At 33.0% G+C, this 17,264-nt stretch overlaps 2 protein-coding genes and 1 non-coding gene across 7 annotated transcripts; 2 read left to right on the forward strand and 1 right to left on the reverse strand.

The window, feature by feature from the left end:
• The first annotated feature begins 947 nt into the window (after nt 1-947).
• Nucleotides 948-7,741, forward strand: LOC131624603 (uncharacterized). Its single transcript, XM_058895540.1, has 2 exons — nt 948-2,289; nt 7,728-7,741. Exons 1-2 carry the CDS (start codon nt 948-950, stop codon nt 7,739-7,741), a joined length of 1,356 nt encoding a protein of 451 aa, XP_058751523.1.
• Nucleotides 7,742-9,152: 1,411 nt separating this feature from the next.
• LOC131624617 (kinesin-like protein KIN-14A) lies at nt 9,153-12,326 on the forward strand. 5 transcript variants are annotated; one of them, XM_058895560.1, is made up of 6 exons: nt 9,153-9,411; nt 10,120-10,354; nt 10,457-10,614; nt 10,739-10,885; nt 11,506-11,761; nt 11,993-12,326. In XM_058895560.1, the coding sequence occupies exons 2-6, from the start codon at nt 10,279-10,281 to the stop codon at nt 12,103-12,105; spliced, it is 750 nt and encodes a 249-aa protein (XP_058751543.1). In that variant the 5' UTR covers nt 9,153-9,411; nt 10,120-10,278; the 3' UTR covers nt 12,106-12,326. The 5 variants fall into 5 exon arrangements, with proteins under 5 accessions (XP_058751543.1, XP_058751542.1, XP_058751545.1 ...); XM_058895559.1 differs by having other exon boundaries at nt 9,153-10,354; XM_058895562.1 differs by having other exon boundaries at nt 9,153-10,354; nt 11,998-12,326.
• A 3,194-nt stretch (nt 12,327-15,520) lies between these two features.
• Nucleotides 15,521-15,627, reverse strand: LOC131624619 (small nucleolar RNA R71). Its single transcript, XR_009290631.1, has one exon. It is a non-coding gene; the product is annotated as a small nucleolar RNA R71 (small nucleolar RNA).
• Between the last annotated feature and the right edge of the window lie 1,637 nt (nt 15,628-17,264).

The following is a 17,264-nucleotide window of genomic DNA, read 5'->3' on the forward strand; positions in this document are numbered from 1 at the left end:
TGGTTGCTGATGTTAAGTGCATGAGGGCCAAGTGGTGAGCATGCATGTGATACAGATATCAAAGTGATAAAGATGGGTTCACATGCATTCTGTGTTGAAATGACCATGCATTCCCGTGTTTTGTGCTGACTTTGTCTAAGCATGCATGCATTAATTGTTTCTGGCAGAATAGACTAGGCCTGCATCCCGTGTTCGGTGCTGAATTGTCTAGGCATGCATGCATACAGTATTTCGATGCAGGTAGATCACATGCTGGCGGATCAGATTAGGGTTTTGGCAGTGGGGACCACTAGACAAAATTAGGGCAAACAAAAAAAAAAAAAAGAAATTTCACTAATGCGCCACCCCAGGTGGCGCCATGCTGGGAAAAGTTACTCTAATGCGCCACCCCAGGTGGCGCCTACATGCTTCTGTTATTTTTTTTTGTTGAAAATTTAGGGTTAGGGTTTGGTTAGGGTTTTCTATGTTATTTTTTTTTATTTTTAGGGTTTAGGGTTTTTTCTAGTTCTGTGTCACCGAAAATAATTAGCATACAGTCTTCGCATGTGATTGTACAGTGTACACTGCTCAGTATGGTTGTGTCTGGTCAAGTCGGCAAAACTGTAGTTCACCAGTGTCAAGCACACCTCAAATCAACTCAGGCATTCATTTTCCGTCAACTTTATTCGCATGTGATTGTACAGTATGGCTGTGTCTGGTCAAGTCGACTGTGCAGCAGCTCAGCAGTGTCATGCATACCTCAAATCAATTGTGAAACAGTCTGGTGTGCAGCAGTGTCATTTATTCATCAAATCAACTCAGTACGCATGTGATTGTATAGTATTCGCCTTCATAATTGTCATCACTCAATGTTCGTCTACATAAAGGAAGCCTATAACTTTTAAAATAACACAACACATTACACATCTGATTACACATCTGAAATAAAACTCTCTACCCACTCAACAATGGCCCCTCCACAATACATTATCAACGCTCATGTTTTTGGCGAGACCTATGACAACGAAGAAGTTGGTTTTCTATTTAGAAACACTGAGGTTAAACGATTTTGTTTAAGCAGAAAAGAAAATTTCAGTTACTTCAAAGGGAGATTAGAGACGAAGCTTGCAATGGGTGGTGTATCCCAGATTTTTTACCAATATCGATTTCTTCGTGGAGACAACCCAGTCAAGTTTATCCAAGTTGAGATCAAAGACGATGAAGACATGCAGAATATGTTTGCCAATCATGAGTATTCTGGTTACGAATGCATAGAACTGTATGTTACTCTACCAGAAGTTCAACCCACACAAATGGTTGAGTCACAAGTCATTGATGCACTTGGAGACGAGCAAGCAGAGGTCGACGTTGTAGATGAAGAAGAAGAAGCACCGGAAATAGAAGTTGATAACCTGGTAAACGAGGAAAGTGAAGATGAACCGGAAGTTGTTGTACCACGAGATCAAGTGCATATGCCTCCAGTGCACATGAGGAACCTGAATTTTGATGGGGATGACGAACCATCGACTGATATTTTCTATGATCCATACACCCAAACAGATCAACGGTTAAAAGTAGGAGACAGATTTTGTTCTAAGGAGGCATGTATCATGGCCATAAAAAGATTTCATATGGCAAACAATGTTGATTTTAGAGTTGATCGCGCCAATGTCGAAAGGTACAAAATTTACTGTAGAAACACTGATTGTGGATTCAGGTTGCATGCATCATACAGGAAGAGAAGTGACTCATGGGTTATAGGATATATTTCCCAAGATCACACATGTGTTAACACAAATGTTTCACAAGATCACCGTAAGCTCAGTTATGACATCATTTGTCAAGAAATCTTGCCTCTAGTTGAAAAAGATCCATCGTTAAAGGTGAAAACGATAATCTCTCATATCGTTGCAACGTACAACTACACTCCGTCTTATAGAAAGGCGTGGTTGGCAAAGACCAAGGCGATCGAAGTTGTGTATGGAAATTGGGAGGATTCGTATAAACGACTCCCACATTTCTTATATGCGCTTCAAATTTATGCTCCTGGAACTGTTACTATTTTAGAGACCCTTCCGGCGCAATCTCCAGACGGAACATCACTTCAAGGAAATGTGATATTCCACAGGCTCTTCTGGGCTTTCCGCCCATGTGTACAAGGATTTTCATATTGCAAACCAATTCTTCAAATAGATGGAACTTGGTTGTACGGAAAATATAAAGGCACCATGTTAATGGCTGTGGCTCAAGACGGAAATAGTAACATATTTCCTGTTGCTTTCGCTCTTGTGGAAGGAGAAACTGCTGAAGGTTGGGGTTTCTTTCTCAGAAATCTTCGGACACACGTTGCCCCCCAACCTGGACTTTGCTTGATTTCAGACAGACATGCTGCCATCGAGAGTGCGTACAACAATCCAGCAAACGGATGGCAAAACCCTACATCAACGCATGTTTACTGTATTCGACACATCGCACAAAATTTCATGCGGGAGATAAAGGACAGGGCTCTTCGGAAGACTCTTGTCAATGCCGGATATGCGTTGACTCAACCGACGTTCCAATATTATCGACATGAAATTGTAGCGGCAAATCCAGATGCAGGCAGATGGGTAGACAATCTTGCTAGAGAGAAATGGACCAGATCATACGACAACGGGAAGCGATGAGGGCACATGACTACGAATCTTGTGGAGTATATGAACGGGGTGTTTAAGGGCATCAGACACCTTCCGATTACTGCCTTGGTGGAAGCAACATACTATAGGATGGCTTCTCTTTTCGCAAGAAGAGGTGAGCGTTGGAATGCAGTTATAGAATTCGGACAATTATGGAGCGAAACATGCGTCAAATTCATGAAAGAGCAATCTGCCAAAGCCAACAGCCACATTGTGACATCTTTCGATCGATTCAACCGGACCTTCAGTGTTAAAGAAAAGATTGACCATAACGAGGGCCTTCCGAGACAACAATACAGGGTTCTTATAGATGAAGGTTGGTGCGATTGTGGAAAGTTTCAAGCCTTTCGGATGCCATGCTCTCATGTAATTGCAACATGTTCGTATGCGCATCAAGATCCGTTAGCACTTTTATCTCCCATTTACAAGGCGGATACCTTGCTCGGGGTGTACAACAACTCATTTCAAGTGATGGCAAAGGAGGATTATTGGCCTGCGTATGAAGGGGACGTGGTTTGGCATAATGATAACATGCGGAGAAAGAAAAGAGGTCGTCCGAACAGCACCCGGATCACAACCGAGATGGATCATGAGAAAATGGTACGAAAGTGTAGCATATGTCGTGAAGTCGGGCACAATAAAAATACCTGTCCTAACCGTGGATCAAATTCCACCAACAATTAGTTGTATGTCATTTGTATTTTGTATTAGTATTTGTATTTGTATTAGTATTTGTATTTGTATTTGTATTTGTATTTGTATTTGTATTTGTATTTGTATTTGTATTTGTATTTCTATTTCTATTTCTATTTCTATTTCTATTGGTTATGTATTTGTATTATCCTTTATTAAATCAACTAGTTATGTCTTTGTCTCGTTGTGTGTTTGTCCTCATGGACCATACTGCCACTCTTTATTTTGGACAGTCAAATACGCATGCTTTCGTCTAGTCCCATCAAGTCAGTCATTGATCAGCGTGTCTGCATTTATCATACATGTTAGGCGTGCTTGTAAACAGTACGCAACATCATTACTTTTTTCTACCCACTACTATTATAAATTAGGGGCTCCTATGGTTGAGTTTACACACAGATACACAAACTCCAAATACCAAACAATCACACAAACACAACCATGCCTCGCCGGACAACCATTAGGCCAGATGGATGTCACCGGACAACAGAGTTGCCGCCCCTGAGATCAACATGGCGTGCCGAACCTGAACCGGAGTATCGCAGAAGGAACGGACATGTCATATTCTCCGCTGTCAAACCTTCCATGCCGGTTATGTTTTGGAATATCTCTTCCGTCGAGCAACTCAAGAGGACTCTCCTGAGATTTTTAGAGGGGGAGTACGAGGCCGGCGAACAGATAAGAAGCATCAAGAGGCTTAAAACAAGGGCTGATGATGTGACGGGAGCAACGATAACTTTCTGGGACAACGTGGAATACGACATTGATGTCATTCAAATGATGCATGGACCTAATGACATTGTTTTAACCGTGGTGATTTCTTAGATGTTTTACTTTATCTTTTTCTGTTGGTTATTTTCTATGTACCTTTTAATTAATGAATGAACTACTCTTTTCCGTGGACGCTCGAGTTAGCCGATTCACTGATTTTATCTGCTGCAATTTAATATATATATATTTTTAATACTTTAAAATAAAAACAATTTTATTAATAAATAAAAAAAACAAAATAAAATTTATTTATTTATGTTAAAAACAATTTTATTAATAAATAAAAAAAATTAAAAAAAATAGTATATAAACATTTAAAAAAAAAAAGGGAAGTGTGCATAGGCGCCACCCTAGGTGGCTAAAATTGAAAAAATGTACATTGATGCCACCCTGGGTGGCGCATAGGTTAGGAGAAATTGGGGGTTGGCGCCACCTGAGGTGGCTCCTATGTGGAGACCACCTCTGAAACCTGGTCATATGCGTAATTTTGCCGAAAACATGGTTTTTTGTGTAAATAAATTATTAAATATGGTTATTTGGATTTTTTTTCGACTTTGTCACGTTAATAAGCGAGTTATTTCTAATGCAAGCGACTTAGGCTTAATCCCTACATTAAATATTATTGACACAAATAAATGTGAATATTGTAGTCAAGCTAAAATAACTAAGACTTCGCATAAATCAATTATTAAAGAATCTGATCCCCCATTACAACATTTTTGGCCTACGGCCACGCTAAATTTTTCCACAACTCAAAAACTGTGGCCACATGCAAGCTTTAGCCAGGGTCTTCAAATCGTAGACATATGTTTTAAAATATTAAATCCAGAGTGTGAAAGTGTGGCATTTTCTTCATTGTCCACGGTTAACGAACTGTAGATATTTTAAGCCGCAAATAAAAACCGCGGTATTATAATTTTCACTTCAAACTGTGGCCCAAGCCAAAAAAAAGACCCCGTCAGAATTTCTCTCTTCTTTTTAGATTCCCTCTCGTTAATTATATTCTTTTCTAATTTTTTTAGATTAAAAAAGAAAAAACATGTACTTAATATAAATCCAAGGTTGTCATGATGACAACCTAGGACACAACCCTAACCCTAATTCTTACATGGCATCATATTAGAATCCCAATGCTTATGTGGCATCCTATTAAAATTTAGAATTTTTATCACTTTTATTTTAATTCTTCACAACAACTCCAATTCAATACCACAATTAATAATAATATTAAAATAAATAATAATAATATTAATAATAATATAATAACATTAAACCATCACTATTAATAATAATAATATATTAATATTAAACCATCACTATTAATAATAATAAAATAATATATCTAACTAATAATAATAGTAAAATAATAATAACAACTATAATAATAATACTAATAATAAAATAATAATATAATAACCGACCACCATAATTATAAATAATAATAATAATAATAATAATAATAATAATAATAATAATAATAATAATAATAATATATCTATCTATCTACTTAATATCTACTTAATATAAATGTAAGGTTGTCATGATAGCAACCCTAGACAAAACCCTAACTTTAGGATGATGTGTCATTCTCTCATAGCTTTTCAGATGACGTGTCATTCTCTCATAGCTTTTCAAATTAAACTGATTTAATTATTATTAAAAAATATCACCTAAACCAAATAATATATCTTTTCATTTTTTAAACTTTAACTCTTAAATTTTATAATTATATTTTCAATAATTTTCATTTTTGTTACCATTAAAATTGTATACACTACAATAATAAAAATATATAAAAATACAAATTTAAAAAAACTTTCATTTTCATGATCAATAAAATTGTTATGATCAATAAAATTTTCATGATTAATTTAAAAAGGGAACTAAAAATTAATTGATATGATAGTTTAAATTTTTTTATTGAATAATTTTTTTATCACAATATGTTATATTATCAGTACAAGATTTTTATTAAAATTTACAATCATATTTTTTGAGTTTGTTAAACTATGTAATATTTCATTAATTTAAATTATTTATAGAAATTTTTTAAAATGTGCTATATTTAATTTAAATATAAAATTTAATTAATAATATGATTAATCATGCAAGTTACATAACAAAACTATTAGTAGCCTATTAATTTTGTGAACGTTACATAATATGTGAGTTATTAGAAATTTTTAAAGATTTAATAAATATAATTCATAATTTAGTATTTTTATTAAAAATTTAATTCATAATTTATTATAATATAAATTCATTTAGTGAAATATTTTCAATTTTATAATTTATAGAGAAAAATCACATATGTCAACTACCACTATTAAATCTTTTTAATTTTGATTAAAAATGTTAGGTCATAAGATATTACATTATAATTAAAATATACTTGATATAAATTCATTTATAATACTCTTCAACAACTTTAATTCAGGGAAGTTACATAATAAATATATTATTGGACTATTAACTTCCTGAACGTCACATGATAAAAGAGTTAAAAGAAATATTTAAGATTTTTAATAAAAATAATTTCATTTAATTTTTTGTTTTGTTTTTAATGTCATCATTATTATATTATTTTTAGTTATAACTTATTTTTGAAACAAAATCAGTTACAATTTTTTAATTGCATTATCTTCTTAATTATTGTAAAATTAATGTTTAGAAAATGGAGAGTTCTATGAAACGGTTAATTTATAATATCTATTTATTATTTTAAAATTGATCAATTTGTCTCACTTTCTTTCTTAAATATATAAATGCCCACTCACTTTCTTCCTCACACGTATATTTTAGAAATAGATGCATAATCTGAAAAAGAATGAGATGAATGAGTGAGTTATTCTACCCCATTTCAAAAAGAAAATTTATTTTTCTATCTTTATCTAATCCAAAAGCTCTGGAAAGGTTCATCTTTTTTACATCTATTCAAATATATTTCATGTCCATATTTTTCTGTATAAATTTTATTCAATTATTTTGGCCATATTCAAATTTATTTCATAAATATTATTTTGATCATATTCAAATTCATTTCATAGTCATATGTGTAATATATAATTTTTCATTATTATTTTGCAGGTTTTGCAATTTGAATGAGAGTCTACTCGGGTCAAGCTCCTAACAATAACAATTTTAGAATGAAGATTGAAATATACATCTCTTGCAATCATTTGAAGCATCTAAATTTTTAAAATCGTAATACATATGCTTATGTTAAAATTATTTTGATATATGCGGTATATTTTTATTGTAATAAATATGCATATAAATTTACCAGTTCCAATTTGGAAGTAATTTATCGGCCTCTACTTCTACGCATAACAACCTTAGAATGAATATTGAAATATATAATTTTTGCAATCATTAAGATCGTCAAATTTCTAAAACTATACATGTTTTCGTCCAAATATAACCATACCACTTAGATTATTATTTTTTGTTTAATTTTCTTTTTCCACTTGTGATTTTTCGAATATAACCATACCAACAATATTTAATTTCCATTAAATTTCCTTCATCTCAACTTCACAATATTTTTGTTGTTTAGAATAAACATGGAATAATTGATGTTGTTATTCTTTATTCATTATTATTTTGCAGGTTTTGCAATTTGAATGAGAGTCTACTCGGGTCAAGCTCCTAACAATAACAATTTTAGAATGAAGATTGAAATATACATCTCTTGCAATCATTTGGAGCATCTAAATTTTAAAAACCGTAATACATATGCTTATGTTAAAATTATTTTGATATATGTTGTGTAATACATATGCTTATGTTAAAATTATTTTGATATATGTTGTATATTTTTATTGTAATAAATATGCATATAAATTTACCTGTTCCAATTTGGAAGTAATTTATCGGCCTCTACTTCTACGCATAACAACCTTAGAATGAATATTGAAATATATAATTTTTGTAATCATTTAGATCGTCAAATTTCTAAAACTATACATGTTTTCGTCCAAATATAACCATACGACTTAGATTATTATTTTTTGTTTAATTTTGTTTTTCCACTTATGATTTTTCGAATATAACCATACCAACAATATTTAATTTCCATTAAATTTCCTTCATCTCAACTTCACAATATTTTTGTTGTTTAGAAGAAACATGGAATAATTGATGTTGTTATTCTTTATAAAAAAATATTTTATTAGCTTAAAGAAACTACTTTTAACAATCAAGATTCTTACACTATAATCGGTGCATATTGATGATATTTAATTTTCATTTTAATCATTTTGAAGTTTTGTTTTTTATTTCTACATTCCTGTTCAACCATCAATGACCTATTAAAAATATTAAAATATATTTTTCACTATTTATGAATCCAAATTGTAACTCTTAAAAAAATTAAAACTCCATTTTCCCAAATTAAAGACATTATCTATCAATAAAAATTTTAACTTTGCAGTTAGTACCAAATTCTAATTTTAAAAAAATCGATCTCAATTATCCTAAACCTATAATTGATGACTATTAGAATTTTTGAAATTATACTTTTTTACTAATTATTAATAGAAATTTTAACCGTTTAAATGACAACCAATCAAATGTTGTTTTATATATTCTTCGTTCATTAAAATCATTAAAAAAAATTATGCAAAAATCATTAAACTTTTAAGATACAAACTAATTGATAGAACTTATTATAATTCCTATATTATTTACTAATATATCTATCTAATTTATTACTCTTTCAAATTCAACATATTCTTAACTATTATAATAAACTCATATACAATAATTAATCAAATAAACTCATTAGAAAAAAAATCTTATAAACACAATCAATTGATCCTTTATATTATTCTTAATATTGAACTTTTTTTTAAAATATGTATCTAAAAAACTACCTATAACAATTACTCAAATAAAATTATTTAAAAAACACTCCATAAACATAACAATAATTTTAAAATTTTGATGAAGTTTAAAATTTTATATACAATGATAATAATATATTATAAGCAAACCGCGCATCGCGCGGGTTATATTCTAGTTGAAAATGTAAATACAATAAGGTGCCTCATTCTAAACCTAATTTTCCCTCTCAAATACTAATCCCCGTCTCAATGAGAAAGCCGTCATTGCCTAGAAGAAACCCTAGCATTGTCGATTTCAAATTTCCTCTCCCTCAGAAAACCACCATGCCTTGTACACCTTAACCCTCGTTCGGTGAAACCATCGTGTTCTTATAACCCCAACAAACGGAGAAACCACAGTAACCCTCTTCATGAGAAAACCAATCATGCCCAGAACAAAAACTTTTAAGGTTAATAACTCTTCTATGTCGAACGCAAAAAACCCTCCCGTTTCTCTCTCAGAATTAATGTAACGTCACTCCATTAGGCAATTCCCTCTTTCCCCTAACTTTTGTTCATTAGCAATTTTGTAACCTAATTTCTTCCCATTTTCAATTTAATTCTTTCCGAAATTTGATGGTTTCATTGTTTTTTTGTCAACTTGAATATATAAAAAATGGAGAGAGATTTTTTTTTAGGAGTAATAACATTATAGGTATGGTTTTCTTTATCTTATTGCCTTTCAGATTGTGTTTAGTTGTAAACATGTTTATGGTGTTATATACTGGTGAAAACACAACAGGACCAACCTTATAGTTGGAAATTTGTTTTATGGCCTCTTAGATAAGGTACCGAGAGCCTGATAAATGCTTTATTTCCAAGCTTCACTCCAAAACTATTATCATTCATTCAACAACACCTCTCGCCTCTCCTTTTTCTCTTCTCTGTTTTTTTTGCATCCATCATTCACCAATGGAGTTGGAAGGTGTTCTCCTCGGTATAGGTAACCCCCTTCTCGACATTTCCGCTGTCGTCGACAAATATTTCCTGAAAAAGTACCCCACTCACACCTCTCTTTCTATCCGATTGTTTATTTGTTTTATTGTGTTGTTGATTTGAGTTACAAAAAGATGAAATGGATCAGATCTCATGCTTTTGATTTTGAATTTGGTTTTCAGAATTGATATTCAGTTGAACAATGCCATTCTCGCTGAAGATAAACACAAATCTATTATAAGGAGAAAATGTCAAATTGCGCTTTTTTGTGATAATTTCTTTAGATTAAAGATTTTAGGTTTAGTCCTTTTACTCCTATTGTTGTTGATTTTTTATGGTTGATGATCATGATGGAGAATTCCTCCATAAGTGGAGTTCATGATTTCAATATGTCTTCAAGAAAAGCTGGAGAAGCAGGTTAATTTTGAATGTTTTCCATAAATCAATCTGTTGCGTTATTACGATATATCTTTTGGTTTTGATTATGTTGATGTAACAATGTTGATTCAAATTGTGCAGCTTTGAGGCGTTATGAGGCGACGCAGTGGCTAGAAAGTCAAGTTGGTCCTCTTGGAATATCTAAGCAACCCTCAGAGAGGGAACTTGTTTCTTGCTTGAGAAATGGTCTAATTCTTTGCAAGGCTATTAACAAGATTCATCTAGGAGCAGTACCGAAGGTATTGCAATCCAATGGCATTATATAGAATGATTAATTGCATATTTTGGTTAAATAGAATGTTCTGATTGAGAAATTTGACTGTTTGAATACGACACTTCATATTGTGATGTTAATTTTGTTAGATAGTGGATACTCAAGTACCAATGCAATCACTTGCCTGGGATTCTCAGCCTTTGCCTGCCTATCAGTATTTTGAAAATATTCGCAACTTTATTAATGCTTCCAGAGAATTAAAGCTTCCAGCTTTTGAGGCTTATGATCTTGAAAAGGTATGTTAGTTATATGTGCCACATGCCATGTTTTCCGAATGTGTGTGCAAACATTGTAGTTAAATAAATCTAGTGCATGATGAAATGATAAATCTAGTGCATATTGAAATGACAGCTGCTTTATTGTTCTTCCTGTAGTAGAAATCACAGTCAAATGTGGTAATGCGGCCTCAATGGAGGTTGCATTGTGGTCATAGAGACATTATTACTATCACGGCTTAGGTCATGAACATTGTTTTAAAAGCCCTGAATAAATCTAGTTGCTTTTTAAGCTTTTTGTTTTGGTTTTAGATTAGCATGGTTGAACAAGTGCGTTAGGTCATGGCCAATATTTTAAGAACCCTGAATAATTCTAGTTGCTTTTTAAACCTTTTGTTTAGGTTTAAGATTAGCATGGTTGAACAAGTGTGTTCGGTCATAGACATTGTTTTAAGAATCCTGAATAATTCTAGTTGCTTTTTAAGCTTTTTCGTTTTGGTTTTAGATTAGCATGGTTGAACAAGTGTGTTAGGTCATGGACATTGTTTTAAAACCCTGAATAAATGTAGTTGCTTTTTAAGATTTTTGTATTGGTTTTAGATTAGCATGGTTGATCTAGTGTTTTGGTCATTTGTTTTCAGGAGAGTGTAGAGAATGGATCTACTGGAAAAATTGTTGATTGTATTCTATCACTGAAACGGTTTCATGAAATCAAGCAGATGAACAACCAGACTGGATCTAGCAAATGGCTGAAATCTCCTTTAGTTATGCAGTCAATTAGTATAATGCAACAAAGAGCCACAACTGCATTACCCTCTGATGCATGCAGGCGCTTGGATTTGTCTGCTATATCTGAAAATAAGCTTCATGCAGAGAGTAATTTTCAAACACGAGAAGGTTCAATTTATCAATCTTATTAACACATATTAGTATCTGATCCAGTGATATGAATTTGTATTTTTTTGAAACACTTGGGTTTATTTGAATTTAATTTCAAGCCTTTAGCTGATGACTAGCAGCATATTATAATATTAATCACTAGGCTTTGCTAGTTGGAATTTTGCACTTATAAGGAGAATTAGTTCAAAAAGTTGCAGACCTTAATTGATATGATCCTTGTCATGTTAGGGAAGGCATTATCGTCAGATAAGATCTTTGAACCGAAGCGCGCGCCGTTGATTCTTAGAATGGATGCTGTTAAGAAGGCTGCTATTGAAGTTGGAGCTTATGATGACTGGTGATAGATGGTTTCTTTCATATCATACTTGCTTCCATTGAAAAACTTTATGCATTCTCTTGGACAATTTTAAATTGTTTAGAATGAATCTTTGTTCAAGAAAACTAAGGAAAAGTTATATTTTGTAAAGCATTATGTTTGCTCTATTTTTGTTTGTTTCTTGAAGTTGAATGGATCTCATTTCTGGAGCTAATAGATTAAGGGATTCTATTAAGTTAACAAGAATATTTGTGCCTTTGAATAGCTACTTTGTGAATATTCTCTTTACGGTTTATATTTGTTGCTACTTATTATATGAGAATATCGTATTGTTGTTTTATGGAGAAACTCCTTTATGACCTTGACGTCTGTGTATTATAATCAGTTATTTTAAAACAAATTCTTCACTATATTGCTTTCCTCTTCAAAATTTATATACTTAATTCATTTATGAATGAAGCTTATTAAAATTGATTATGGTATACAATCTGTGGTTTAAAAAATTGAAAGTTTTTAAGTTAGCCGTGGTTTTAACTAGTGGCCATAAACAAACTGTGGTTAGACCTAGGCAACTAAATCGTATGCTATACATTAAATAAGAATCATGGTTTTAAAATCTGGCCACTGCTCAGAACTTAAACGCAAGATAAACCGTGGCATATACAAACCACAGATGTCTATAAAACGTCGCCCAAACAAGAAAACGTCGCCCAAACAAGAAAACTGTGGCTTAAACTTTAGGCCACATCTGCATATCCCACAGTCACGTTTTCATCGCCAAACCGTGGCCAAAGCGTAAAACCACGGTTATTTTGCATCTAGTCGCGGTTTTCTGGCCGTGGCATATGACATTTTATTTGTAGTGCCCTATATCATATACACTCTGATATATGTGAATTAGATGGAACTTTAACTAGATATAGTAAATGTTACTTTATCACTTTTATTGACGATTGCTCTGATTACACTTATGTATAATTAATGAAGAATAAAAGTGAAGCGCTTGACATGTTTAAGATGTATGTAACTGAAATTGAGAATCAATTTAATAAGAAGATTAAAAGCTTTGTAGTGATAGGGGGACTGAATACGATTCTGGGTTTTCAATGATTTTTATATTAAACATGGAATTGTACATGAAAAGACTGCTACATATTCTCCTTAAATGAATGGTAAAGCAAAAAGAAAGAATAGAACTCTTAGTGAACTTGTTATCGCAATTATGATGAATTCTGGTGTTGCACCTCATTGGTGAGGGAAAATTTTATTGATTGTTTGCTATGTCCTGAATAGAATACCCAAGTCTAAAAATAAGATCTCTGATAACGCAAAAACGTATCGTATATTTAGCTTAATTTACATGCATTATTATTCTATTTTATTTCGATTTTATTATATTATTTTGTGTTATGCCGGTATTTCATTGTGTTTCAGGTAATTGAATAATTATTGGCTCATGTGAGAAAAGGTGCAAGAAAGAGAGGAGGTGCGAATAGCGACAAAACAAGGCAAGCCAAAGGCCCAGACCGAGGCGCCCCAGACTGAGGCAGCCCAGACGGATGGCGCACCATGCCACACGCCGGTCGGCGCACCCCCCTTCCAGCCGTTCGGCACCCCCCTTGAATATGTGTGTGACGTAAGTCACACACTCAAGCCCAGAAGAAGCGCAGTTTTTCTGTTTCCTCCATTTTCTCTGCTGAAAGACCAGGAACAACTACGAAATTCAAGAATTGAGAGCTCTATATAAACCCTTCAAGAATTAGTGAAAGGGTTACGAAGTTTTACCTACTGCCGTCAAGATTCTTTCTTCTGCAATTTTTCAGTCCTGTTCTTATTTTCCAAACCGTTTTCTGCAATAGATTTCCACACCGGAAACTCTATTGCAATTCAATTTTCCTTTCAAGCTTCAGAATTCATATTAGTTTTAGGAGTAGATTTAGTTTCAGCATTTATTTTCGTCCCGGATTCAAGAATCGGTACCGCAAGATACGATTTTCCAGTCTGCAATTTAATTCAGGTTTATTTATTAGCATTTATTATTATTCACGGTTTATGTTAATTTATCAAATTATGTCCAGATCATTTTATATCTATTATATCTATCCTGTTCCGTTTATTAAAACAATGTCCGGCTAATTTATTTTTATCGGTATGCAAGGTCACATAACCGAGGGAATCAAGTAACACTGTCGATGTAGTTTATTAATTGAATTTATTTGTCTGGCTGATATTTCTAAACGCGTAATTAAACTGTTTTGTAACGAGAGTTAAAAACAAATAAAAGTTAGGATCAATAAAAACGAGAGTTTGAGATTTTAACTGGACCCTAGAAATTAGGCATTAACCTTAAATACAGCGAGAGCGCTTTAAGGGTAATTAGTTTTCTTTGGTTTTCAAAAATCACTTTGAACTTTAATTGATACAGCGAGAGCGCTCACTTAGGTTTAATAGTGAAATCATAATAAATAAACACGAGAGTGTGAGAGGAGGGTTTTTAAACTAATGATTTCTACAGAAAAGCGATTTTAAATTACAATCCGCATCGACGGCTTACTAGATCCCCGAAGTCCGACCATTGCATACCGATATTATTATTCTAGATTCAATTTAATTATATTTAATAATATTTCTTCTCAAACCATATTTCTTTTCAAACCCCGTACCGATTGATAATCAATTGAATATTAGCCTTAGATTTACGTAGTAGCATTAACTACATTAGGTCGATTCTTAGTCCCTGTGGATTCGATATCTTTTAAAACTACGCGATAGACTGTGCACTTGCAGTCATAATCATAGACATACCCCATTGTCGCGATCAAGTTTTTGGCGCTGTTGCCGGGGACTGATTTAGTCGATAATCGTAATTAACTGTTATGTTGTAGAGACTAAGGCAACAATTTTTCTAATTCCCTTTGTGCATGCCAAGTACTCGCTCTCGAAGTGAATACTTAGTGCTGCCAATTCCCGAACTGGAGCGTTCTATCACTGTATCACGTCGATTACGACGTACTCGCACTCTTGTTCCTACTCCTACTTCTGAACCAGTCGAAGAATCAACCATGGGAGAACAACCGCGTCCTCTCAAATCTTACGCTATTCCTTCGCAAGATGAACCTCACAATAGCATTGCTGCTCCTGCTATTGAGGCAAACAATTTCGAGCTAAAACCATCATTGTTGTCAGCTGTACAACAAAACCAGTTTTCTGGAAATGCGACGGAAGATCCTAATCTTCATTTGTTAGTGTTCTTGCAATACGCAGACACTGTAAAAGCAAATGGCGTCAGTTCGGAAGCTATCCGACTGCGCCTTTTTCCTTTTTCATTGAGGGATAGAGCTAGAGCTTGGCTCCAGTCTTTACCCGCCAATTCTGTCACGACCTGGAATGAACTTAAGAAAGTCTTCCTGGTGCATTATTTTCCACCTAGCAAGACCGCCATGCTTAGAGCTCAGATCAATGGGTTTAGACAAAAAGACAACGAGTCTTTATTCGAAGCGTGGGAAAGATACAAAGACATACTTAGACTTTATCCGCATCACGGTTTAGAACAATGGTTAATCATCCATACCTTCTACAATGGTCACCTCTACAATACGAGACTTACAATTGTCGCCGCCGCGGGTGTTGTACTGATGGATAAAGAATATGCTGATCCTTACACACTTATCGAAAGCATGGATCAAAACCATTATCAATGGGGAAGGGAGAGAGCTCAATCAGAGAAAACTTCTGGAGAGAAATCTTCAACGAAGAATGGGATGTACGAGATAAGTAGCCTAAACCACGTTAACACCAAAGTCGATGCCCTAACTCAGAAGATTGAAAACCTCACTATAGCACCTGTAGCCGCAGTGGCTGCTGTTTCCCCCAATTGCGAAATATGCGGAATGACTGGACATGCTGCTTTTGATTGCCATCTTTTGGCAGGAGTTTCCCCTGAACTAGTAAACTATGCTCAAGGAAACCCCTACTCAAACACGTATAACCCAGGATGGAAGAATCACCCTAATTTCTTGTACAAGAACAATAATGCTTTGTATGCACCTGGTCAAGCACCCAGTGTACCACCTGGATACCAAAAGGCACCATTCGCTACTCCTAATGTCCCTAGGAAGTCTAACTTAGAAATAATGATGGAAAATTTCATAGCCACTCAAACCCAGACTAATAAGGATTTCATAAACCAGAACGTGCACACTAATGAGCATATCAAACAGTTAGCGACTAAAGTAGACGCGTTGGCCACTCACAACAAGATGCTTGAGACATAAATCTCTCAAGTGGCACATGTCGCGCCAAATTTATTTTCACGTTTGACCCTATTCGCTATTTTGCAGGTTTAGGAAGTATCTATTACAGCGCTTTTATTACAAAAACGCTGTTAAAGATGCTGGCTGGAGGTTGAAGACGATGAGGTGTCTTCACCTCATTGGATGTAGCGCGCGCGTTTTTTAAAAAAATCTCTGATTCAGTGCGTGAAGTCCTATCATTATGCCATGTGCCTCAAAATCTGAGCCATCAGATCTCATTAAATTTTCAATCCAACGCATCACAACACGCAACCACACCATGTTCCCTCATAAACCATCACACCTGATTATTATCCTTTTATTTTCTATTTTATTTTAATTTCTTTGTTAAATTAATTAAAAATAGTTTTAAAAATCCAAAAAATACAAAAAAAATATTTTTAGGTTGCTAAAATAATATATTATTTTCTGATATAAAAATATTTTATTTTTCTTCATAATTTAAATATTTTGCATAATTAATTGGTATATATTTATATATTTGCTTTTTAATTATTTCAACCAATCAAAAAATCATAAAAAAAAATTGTTCTTTATATTAAATATTGTTTATACATTATAAACTAATTTTTGTACATATTTTGAATAATTTTCTCTTCAAGTTTTAATTATTTGTGTAATTATTTGTATAGTTATATATTAATTAACTTAATAAATTTCTAATCAATTTCAAAAACTCAAAAAAAAAATAGTTTTGTTTTTTAAATTAATTAACAAACATTTTGAACATATTTTGAACTTAAATTTTAGGTTTAAATTTTATCTTCATCCTTTTTCCTCATTTTATTATAATTAATCATGCATTAATCATAATTAAAATAAGTCATAAAAAATCCAAAAACATGTCTTTATTTTCTTGCTATTTAAAATT

This window comes from Vicia villosa, unplaced genomic scaffold (assembly GCF_029867415.1).
Source record: "Vicia villosa cultivar HV-30 ecotype Madison, WI unplaced genomic scaffold, Vvil1.0 ctg.000144F_1_1_1, whole genome shotgun sequence".
Classification (NCBI taxonomy): Eukaryota; Viridiplantae; Streptophyta; class Magnoliopsida; order Fabales; family Fabaceae; genus Vicia; species Vicia villosa.

Excerpts from the sequence above, each read along its gene's own strand:
- LOC131624603 (XM_058895540.1), top strand. The coding sequence starts at position 948 with ATGGCCCCTCCACAATACATTATCAACGCTCATGTTTTTGGCGAGACC.
- LOC131624617 (XM_058895559.1), top strand. The coding sequence starts at position 10,279 with ATGATCATGATGGAGAATTCCTCCATAAGTGGAGTTCATGATTTCAAT. Across the intron at positions 10,355-10,456 it reads AAGAAAAGCTGGAGAAGCAG|CTTTGAGGCGTTATGAGGCG; the intron begins GTTAATTTTGAA and ends CAAATTGTGCAG. Across the intron at positions 10,615-10,738 it reads ATCTAGGAGCAGTACCGAAG|ATAGTGGATACTCAAGTACC; the intron begins GTATTGCAATCC and ends TAATTTTGTTAG.